General features: G+C 30.6%; 1 protein-coding gene and 1 long non-coding RNA gene across 2 annotated transcripts; one reads left to right on the top strand and one right to left on the bottom strand.

The window, feature by feature from the left end:
- Nucleotides 1-374: 374 nt before the first annotated feature.
- On the bottom strand, nt 375-4,892 carry Cpr11A (Cuticular protein 11A). The gene is made up of 5 exons (XM_014241164.3): nt 4,745-4,892; nt 4,330-4,544; nt 2,358-2,537; nt 580-777; nt 375-529 (listed from the first exon to the last, which is right to left on the bottom strand). The coding sequence occupies exons 1-5, from the start codon at nt 4,751-4,753 to the stop codon at nt 472-474; spliced, it is 660 nt and encodes a 219-aa protein (XP_014096639.1). The 5' UTR covers nt 4,754-4,892; the 3' UTR covers nt 375-471.
- Nucleotides 4,893-8,053: 3,161 nt separating this feature from the next.
- LOC118679925 (uncharacterized) lies at nt 8,054-9,965 on the top strand. Its single transcript, XR_004975479.2, has 2 exons — nt 8,054-8,607; nt 8,728-9,965. It is a non-coding gene; the product is annotated as an uncharacterized lncRNA (long non-coding RNA).
- The last annotated feature ends 657 nt before the right edge of the window (nt 9,966-10,622 follow it).

Raw genomic sequence — 10,622 nt, 5'->3', positions numbered from 1 at the left:
AAGGTGATATTTTATGCATAGGTAATTGTATACTGTTACCTTAAAAGAGAGATATGATTTATTTATGATTTATGTTCAAAAACATCATTATTTTTTAGAGTGGTGGATATGACCTAATCGTCAATGTAGATTCTGCATTGATATTATATGCTTTACACTTTTACTGGATTACTGTAAATGTTCATTATAAAATCGTATTCTTAACGCAAGTATTATACTATCATACTACCTTGTTGAATCACAAACAAAATTAGTAAATTTTTATTAAAAGGTTTACTAGTCGGTGGGTAAAATTATTATTACTTCTTATTCAGATAGAAAAAATAGTGACATTCCATCTGAATGGTTTTAATGACATACATGGCGTATGCTAATTTAGTTTATTATATGTTTATATTTTATTGAATTCCAGCTACTATTGTATACATATATTATAAATCAGTTAAAGTTTTATTTTTCTTTCTTTAATTATTACTTCACCGGTAAGTATTCGCGTGATGGTATGGAAGGCGCAGTCTCAAATTGTTGTCTAAAATGAGACAAGTTATATATATTTTTTTATAATACTTTTGAACTTACATCGGAGCTTCATAATTATAGCCGTTATTATTCGTTGCAGAACGTCTGTAGTCGTCACCGCTTTGTGCACCTCCACTTATATCCAAATTAAGATTTTGGTTTAGAAATTGAAATCTGTTTTTAAGTCCTCCTAACAAATCTTTATTTGAACTATCGAATTTATTCAGATTTGTAGCTGCGTCAGCTATGGGTTGGGGACTAAAGATTATGAATTGAATGTATAATTAGCAGACTTAAAAAATAAAAACTGTTTAGTCTTATAACGCGATAATATAAAGGTACAATAATGTTATTTAATAAGTTAGTTAAGTTAATCTGGTTCGTCAATATTTACAAAACTTAAAGGCGCACCAACGTTGGAATAATAAGACAATTTAGAGAAATCCTTAAAAGTATAATAACTACAGTATATATATATTAAGGGGGTCAAAAGAATGATTTTCGCTTGGCATTGTGGAAGATAGGTTCTTAGACACCTCTAAGAAAATCTCTCCAAGTATGAGCTCTTAATGGTAACGGGAAGGTTCGCCTTACAGTTTTATAATTTTTCTTATCATCAGATAAAATATTACATGTCTCGCTTCCAACTACTTGATAAAATATCTCGTTTCATAATTTTTCTAGGAAATGGAAATGTTTTACAAAACGATCTCTTACTGCTTTTTCGTAAACCTAACCGTCTAAAAGATATTAACGGTTGAAAATTTTTTTTGGAGTTCTGATTGATAAATATTCCTGTCATCAAAATATGTCTCACTCTACAGTCTGCACCTGTTTAACGAAAAGCTGGATTCCAGCGAAAATATTATGTAAATGTTCAATTCTATGATTTGGGGCAAAAACTGCATCATTTAAAGAATATTTGTTCTTTTATCTCTTAGGTTACTCAAAGTCAAGCGACACAAAATGGAATAAAGTTAAGTAGTTGATGCAAAGCCTCCAATAGCTGCAGATATTAATGGAACATCTTCGGACATATCATAATTGACGAAAAGAAGGATGATGCTCAATACAATAAATACATGCTTACTACGGTCTATAATGTCATTCTTAATGATATCCTTTAAATATTGTACTTGTTGATTAGATACTTAATGTATTTCAGAAAAGCTCAAATTCACGCCGTGAGAGCTATAACGCATTCGAGTATATTTATTTATTTTTTGTTTTCGGTGATTCCACATCACAAGTTATACAAGTCTATCATTATAAAAATATTAATGTACACACTTATAAAAATGAACATTTAGCATAAACGAATCGTGTGAATCGGTATTATGTTACGGTATTTATTTAACACAAATAAATAATAAGCGCCTACTTAATGCTTACAAAATATTTGATGAAATATTTTTCCAACAAGTTAATTTATTCTAATTTAACTCAATAAAAAAATCATTATAAATCGGAAAGTTCATAGTTTTGTAGGAAATTTACAAGAAACTAATTTTTCTTAAAACCGTCAAACTTTAACCGTTATTATATAATATTTTAAACGGTTAAGTTTACGAAAAATCGTAAGACACCGTTTTGTAGAGCATTCCATTTCCTGGAGAAGCACGAATTTTTCTATCTGATAATAAGAAAAAAATAGAAAACTTTAAAGCGGAGGACCTTCCCGTTAAAATTAAGAGCTCATACTTGGATAGCCGTTCTTAGATATTCATATTAAATGACCCACTCATATATATATGTGCCGTGTGTTGTAGTTATAAAAACTTATGTTTTCTCTTAAATTAACTTTTTTGAAATAATTGGATAAATTTAATTATACTCACTCTGGAATATCCAGATCTAACTCTGTAATAGGGTGATATCCAAACTCATCAGCAGTATAGCGAGTTTTGTAGCGTTTACCATCAGCTCCAGTAAAAGAATATGACCCACTCACAACAAATGTTTTATCGTCTTTTAATTTTCCAACACTGGTAAGCTCAATACCATTTTGAGTCTTTAAACTAAAATTGTAATAAAAAAATGTAGAGTACATATAATAATAAAATTTGGTGTTAATTAAAAAATTATGCTTCTGAAAGAAACCAATTTCTGGAAATATTTTTTTTACTCCATTCACAACATTTGATTCAAAGCGATTCGGAGAAAGTGATCATCAATTGGTCAAACATATTTTGTTGCTTATTTTTGTAACCAAAAATAGTTAATTAGAAATGAAAATACCAGAAATTTTTTTAGGTAATTAACAGGAATTTCGATGATTATTTGCTATGGAGACCAACATTTTTTGGTATGATGCGGCTAGATTTTCACTGGTTTTGTCGCTTTCATAATTAAACATTTTAAACCTCAACATTGCTAAAATTCTATCAGTCGCCAAAACACAGTAACTTGAACTAACATTTTAAAATTCCGACTTCCTAATACTCTGCTAGCACATTAATTCTACACTAATCTACTAAATTATGTAAATATGTAAAATATATTTGATATCCGTATACTGTTTATAAAATAACTGAGAATGACTAGCAAAATATGCTAATTAGAAAAATGTTAGCTGTATTTACTGTACTGTTTTATATGTGAGTTAGTAAACACCCATACATATATTGGTTGAGGGCAACATTACGTATTCTTCTATATAGGAACAAATTTGAAGAAACAAACCAACACAACACTGTACACAACAAAAAGTAGAAAACTCTAAATTTTTAGTAATTACAAACATATTACGTCTAATTTAGTAGTTTTGTAATATATTTTGTATATACTATTTCAATTATTGAAACCAATAAATTAAGCTACTTAGGAGGAAAATGATATACTTATACATCTTTCAGTTTCATTATGTATGCATGTAGATTTCGATTAAAATATTATATGCGTGGCCAAATTCATTTATTTCTTAAGTATTGGTTTTCATGTTTTTACGTTTTAATCACGATTTTGTTATTTCCATAATTTTTTTTCAAATGTAAATAAAGCGTTGAGATAATATAAATATTTTCACTAATAATTTTGTTTAAACATAGGCATAAGTCAAATTAGGATTCTCGGAGAACTGAACAATAAAAAATATCGATAATATATGCTTAGCAAATTGTAAGCATTTAATGAAATTAAGAACTGTCTGAAGAAAAACTGTCAGTTTTGAAGCCGCCATCATATATTTTACTACTGGGTAATTCAGATATTGTGTGAGCATAACCTACCAAACGGGAAAGTAATCCGCGTGCATATATTAGTAAATCTTTTCGTATTAATAATAAGTCACCTTCAACAAGTGTGTAAAAGATATATCGTAGTCAATTCTAACTACCACAAAAGAGTTTTTGCTACAGAAATTATTGTTATAGATGATTTAGCATTATATCTAAATAATAAACGCTGAAATGAGAGACATTAAGAAAAGTAAATCAATAAAACTTTTATATTTTTTTGCATATTTATTAACCGTTTTTAGTTCGTGATGTTATAAATATAGATCATATTCTTAAATAGCTATGCCCAACGTTACCGTTACTTATGTAGTACGCTTATGAAAAAATATCTAAAACTAAGTATTCGAATATTGAAAGCAAATATCATGTGGTAAGCATGCCTACCTAAACATGTGAAATAGATGATAAGAGTATTGTATCAGAATATTCCGAAGCAGTAATGAGTCAGATTCTACAACATGAGGATTGGTTGTAATAAACTATTGAAAGAAAAATACTGATGACGTTGAAACAGTCAAATTAATTGTCTTAGTAGTGATGTCAGGATTGTTCACAAAAAAATTTTAATACTTACTCTAATTTAAATTTTTTATTTCCGTTGAAATTTTGTAGTTTCTCCACTTTTGCTCTCATAACATTCCCTTCAAATATAACAGCTGGCTTTTCATCATCTATATCTTCCGGTAATGTGTAAACATCGCTTGGGTTATATTTAAATAACTCTGAATTTCGATCCGAAGGGTGTTTGAAATCCGCAGCGGTACACACAATAAAATATAATAAAATAACCTGCAGATTATGGAAAATTAATTTTAGCTTTTTAGAATAATAAAATGTTTATTTAGAAACACAGATATTTTTATTTATTTTTAATTTCAAAATTTGCACTTTTTCTATTTTTGTATTAAACTTTTATCATAAACGCACAAATTTCATAAGAGATACACACTCTAACATGCCCGATTTATTCTGCCAAAAAGTAAACTTACGAGTTTCATGATTTTCACAGCGATAAGTTGTTATTCGTCAAGTTCTTTTTATTTAATGATTTAAATAATCTTCTAGTTTCCTTATATACTGTCTTTATTAAATAAACAATATAATAACAAAAAGAGCGAGACAAAACCTGATTTATTGAAACAACTTATACACAAAAATTTTGGCACACAATTCAATAAGATGCGCCATTATATTGGACTATAATATTTACTTTACAATTTGTCCCTTGTAATATACATACATATGCACGTACATGTATTATGTGAACACGCATTTGAATTTGAATATAATTTTGCTTAAAACGTGAATGAGAGGTAAGCTGTTTAATTATTAGTTATCTCTCCATTCAGTAACTGTAAAGTAAACATTTTATAATTTAAAAATACATTGAATATGGTAAAATTCAATTCCAAAGTAATTCATTTGTTATAGTTAGTGTCTGACTTCAATGCCTTAATATGTATGAATATGCACAAATCATGCACAGAAAAATTTTAATTTGAATTTTTCAAATAGTTTTGGGCACGATTTTATTTTTTCGATTCTGTAGTAAATCAAATATGTGCATGGGTACGTATGTATGTATTTATCTTTCTAAGCTGCAGTATTTATAAACTAATCTAAGTTTTACTTAACTTTTTGAAATAGTAAGTAAAATTCAACTTTAACCACAGCACATTAATATATGTATAAACATGCATATATACAATACATACATATGTGAAAGAACGTGAAATGTACCAATACATAAATGAATTTAAATTATGTTGTTATACTACTTTACATATATATGCTTTCCTACATATAGTGGATAATGTAGGTACTTTTAAAACGTGTGTTATAAGACAAAAATATTGAGTGGAAAGAGATTGGTATGAAGACCAATATAATAAACTAGATCTGATATTAAGTTTGTGAGCTCGTGCAATGATTAATATAATATAAGCTAAGTCCGGTCTGCAGTCAAGTTTCGTCCGTAAGTTTACTCTTTTTGATGTATTGAAATTTATAAATTATAATACTACTATCAGTTTTGTTTACAATTTCTGCATTTCAAATTAATTTATGAATAAATGGTGAAATGTAAAAAATTTAACTAGCTGAGAAGGCGAAAAATCATTGGTACAAATGCTCTCGTCTTACCTTTATTTTATTTTATATCTTTTGAGACTTATTTGGAATCGTATAGATCTCTTAATATCGCTTTTAAGAAAGCATGAATGTATGTTAAACCGTCAAAGAGAGCTGCTGCAAGTCCTCATTTTGAAGTTTAAGAGTTTGACACGATCAAGAGTTTTTAAGAAAAAAAATACTAAAAACTCAGTACAAACAGTTGATTAGAAGATATGTTTGGATTGATAAAATTTATTTATCTTTTAGGTAACTTATAGCAAAAGTATTCAAGCAGTTAGCTGATCCCTCAAGAGAGCGGCGATCACACATAGACAGCTAAATACAGTTCTTTGTGAAGCCAGACACAAAAACAAATTCCGTATTCGGATATCAACCCATGACAAAGCGTCTTAAGCATGTCACAAATTTGCTTAGTTACTTTATTACTATCATCTTTATTAGGATAATTATATTTCATCCATTTCCAAGCAGCTTATCTAACTAGCATCTGGTAAAGTTTTAAATCTTACCGCATGATTCCCGTTCGAGCTTGCGATTTACCCTGGGCCAGAAAGATCTTGCGATTTCAGAGTTTATTGTATCTGACCAGCGCTTGCCGAGCTCGCCTGAGGCCCAACTATTCAGCGGTGAAATGTAAGAAGCCAGTGGAGCTCCTACCCGTCTCCATTCTGCAGCTAGTAAGACAAAAACCTCACCTTTTACACTATTAGCAGGCGAGAACAACATGTTCTATAGAATTTTTGCTTTGACTCTGGTCTCATATAGCCCAAGAACTACTTTTAGTAAGAGATGCCATCCTTCACTAATAGCTCCGCTGTGGCAGTAGAGAGATACAAAATATCGATTACCCGGCAGCCAGACGGCTTTATATGAAGACCTCTTGGCCTTCCTCATTTGGGACTTTTGAATGGCGAATCCTGTTTTGTATAACACGCAGTTGTCAATTGTCAGACTCTTCCGGACCTTGTACTAGATGCCCTAATTTCCGAAAGTTCCAATGTCCATCAGAAGGATTTCCCTGTACCTCTCTGTGATGTAATTGGACAGAAACGTTCCAGGAAAGTTTTAAACGCAGTGCTGAAGACTTGCACACTCCTCCAAACACTCTTCCATCGCATCAGTGAAGAGTAGGGCTTTCCCTTGGGCGGATTCGACGTTTGAGGACTTCCTTCATTACTTACTGCGTATGTTAGAACCGAGTTTTCATGATTTGATCTTCCCTTTTATTCTCTACCGCACTGTGACGCTGAGGGCCATCGCCATAAGAAAGATCCTTAGGGCCACCCTCTTGAAGCCATAGCTTCTGACCCTTTTGGACCTCTTGAGAGAATTGAGAGACTCCGAAATTAACAGCCTCAGCGCTGGTCGATAAGGTTCCTCTGTTATTTCGAGCCTAATATCCCGCCAATACTGGGTGGGAAGCGAAGGATAACAAAGCTTATAATCTCCTCGATTTCCACTGGGAGCCAGACCCGAGTCAAGGACGTAGTGTAGAATCCACTTTGTATGCTGTCTTCAGTCTAGCACCGTACCTCACTTCCTTTTTTGATACTTTGCATATTTATTGTAGCCCTAAATTCAAAAACAAACGAATGCTTAATATTATATATTATATTTATGAATATTAGCAATCAAATAATTCACTTTCCTTTACCAATATACATAAATATACCCTAATATGGCCAAAACAAATTTTTTAATAATTCAATTCTTGTGCCATTTATCGGGAGTTCATTGTACCTAAAACCTTGTTCAAAAGGGAACCAAATGAAATTTTATTTTGGTATACTAGACAGTATACGAGTAGAATACGAGAAATCTGTATACTTCTATATTTATTTTATGGTCTGTTGTTAACTGACTGTACATAAATTACAAAAAAAATTTCTTTAGAAAGTTAATTCACAAAATGAATAGATAGATATACATATAACAGTAAACATCTTTATGTTGCTAATAGAGTTGCAATATTTTAATTAAAAAATTTGGGATTAAAAATTAGAATTTTTAAAATGTAAATGTTTGGGATTAAAAATGAAAATTTCATTTTTTTAATTTAATTGTAAAAATTTAATTATTATTTTTATATATAATTAATATCTTTAGGGTTTGCCAAAACTTTGGTGGTCGGTCAGCAAATTCCAGAAGAAAATATCCCAGTTAGTTTAAGCCCAGCCAAAATACCCCAAAATAAAAAATACCCTAAAAAAACTAACGCGCTACAAAATATTCCAATTACAAATATCCAATACCGAAAGATCCCAACAAAAAGGTCACAAGATAAACAAATCCCATATCTAACATAGTGTTAAAATATTTTCCGCTCTTTATAATTTGTTTTAAATGACTATTATCGCTATATTCAATATTTAGGCTTAATATATGTCATTACTATATATGTACATTAGTATAGTCTGAAGTACAATAACGCAGTCCCAATATCTGAGGTGCAAGTAAACAGTACACGTCGGTCAAACCTCTAAAAATATTTTATTTTATTGTATAATAAATACTAAGTAGCCATCGATATATAGATCTTAGTGAATAATATTGAAAAATGCCTTTGGAATTTATTATCAACCAGAAAGGAAGTAAAAATCTTCATTTGGAGGGATTTATATACACCGCAAATCAGACGAAAAAGTCACATGGCGATCTGTTAATTACAATACAAAGAAATGCATAGCACGTGTTTATACTAGCAATATGGAAGATGATGGTTTTTATGATATTGTTATATTAGATTTGTTTATATGTTTATATTGTATTATAATCTTTATGATCGAACAACCATTAAAATTTATATGTGAATGTTTTTTATGTGAAATGTGTTTTTTAGGTGTTGTATTATCGAGAACTGAGCAAAATCATTTACCAAATGTGGCAATGGTTCAAGCGAGTAAGGTTATTGCAAATATAATATAAGAGACATGGCTTCGACATCAAATATGCCAACAAGCCATCAAACACTGTTCGTAATATGTCACAGTCAACCGCCAGACAATTAACTATCCGTTCAAATGTTAGTCGTACCATTTGTCGAATTCGTGTTGATATAACATATATAGTAGCTCCAGCCACTCCGACAACAATCGCTCAACTCGTTATTGGTGATGAATATAAGAATACTGCGAAGGATGAAGTGTGTTAATGTTGTGATTCTTGCGATCAACAAGTTAAATGTAAGGAAAGATTTTGAATTTTTGCAACTCAGCAAAATTTAAATCTGTTACGCTCAAGTGATCGATGGTATACCGATGGTACTTTTCGGACCGTACCTAATATATAATATTTTATCAGTTATACAAGTATACGATACATGGATCGATTAAAGGTAGAGTAATGCATTACATTAGAACCTCGACTGCTATTAAAAAGGTATTTCCGGATTGTTCTAATAAAGGATGCGTATTTCATTATGCGCAGTGTATTCTTCGTAAAAAGAAGTTGTGGACTCCATCTTTCGTACCAACGTGGTGGTGATAACGCCATGCACATGAAGATGTTTTATGCCTTAGTGTACGGTCCTGTTTCTAACGTTCTTTCTGTTTACGAGTCTATGATAAAAATAAAATTTTTTGTAAATCATGAAGATGAGTTGAGTGAATTTTTGGTTTATATGGAGAATACTTTGATTGGTAAGCAAACTCGTCGCGGCGAACGCCAACTTGGCACATAAGACATCGCAGTATGAAATCACTATAAGTCAACCGTCGTTCAAGTAAAGCGATCAAACAATGCGATAGAGGGGTGGCACTATGCGTTCAATATTCGCATCCAAAATACTTACGTAGAGATATGAGCATTTATAGAATTTCGAACACTATGTTCGAGATGAGCAAGCGTAAATGGAGTTCGAATTGAAATAATCGTGAGGAGCGTCCAGCTAAGAAACGTAAATACCAAAATCACGATCGTCGTCTCCTAAATGTTGTTAAATCCTAGGATAATGTCGAGCAGTTAGAGTATTTACGTTGGGTAGCTCATAATCTTGAATATTAGTATTGATCTTAATATTTATTATAAAAGTATGTAATTATTGAAAATATATTAATAACGATATTTATTGTAAATATATTTTGTTTGTTGTTTCTTTAATTAAACGTATCCTCCATTAAACGTGAAGCGTTCCAGATTCACGTAAATTGGTGAAGCCCGGGTAGGGTTTAAGGGCGAAGCACGAACGGGGTCCAGGGGATAGAATATGTATTTGGATATTCGTGTTGTGGGATATTTTTTTGTAGTATGATTTTTTTGTAGAGTGATATTTTTTCCATGGGATATCTTGTATCGGATATTTTGGCATGTGATATTAATGATTGTGATATATTGATTAAGATTTACTGACCGGGATTCCAAACCAATTTTTTAAAAAATTGAGAATTATTAATTATTCGACGAATGGATAACAATCAAATGTGGTATTTTATTAAGATATATTATAGGTCATAAACTCGCTTAGTTTTATTGTTATATTTTACTTCCCGTAAGCAAAAATTATATTAAAAACATCTTCATATGTTATATATGTGACTTCGGAGAAGCTAAATTTAATATATTAAGATAATGTCGAAAGTAAAATTGTTTAGTCACCCCTGTTATAGATAAACTCACATACCGATCATCCGATATAATAACCTATTTTTGAAGGAAAATATTCATTGGAGGACAATTGTACATTTTATTACAAAACAAAATAATAATAAATGACATTCTTAAAATCTTTCAAAAGAA

Source organism: Bactrocera oleae, chromosome 5 (assembly GCF_042242935.1).
Source record: "Bactrocera oleae isolate idBacOlea1 chromosome 5, idBacOlea1, whole genome shotgun sequence".
In the NCBI taxonomy this organism is placed as follows: Eukaryota; Metazoa; Arthropoda; class Insecta; order Diptera; family Tephritidae; genus Bactrocera; species Bactrocera oleae.
The sequence above is the reverse complement of the archived record's forward strand: the minus strand, read 5'-3'. Positions and strand labels throughout refer to the sequence as shown.

Excerpts from the sequence above, each read along its gene's own strand:
- Cpr11A (XM_014241164.3), bottom strand. Across the intron at positions 2,538-4,329 it reads AATAAAAAATTTAAATTAGA|TTTAAAGACTCAAAATGGTA; the intron begins GTAAGTATTAAA and ends TTACAATTTTAG. Across the intron at positions 778-2,357 it reads TTAGATCTGGATATTCCAGA|TCCCCAACCCATAGCTGACG; the intron begins GTGAGTATAATT and ends CATAATCTTTAG.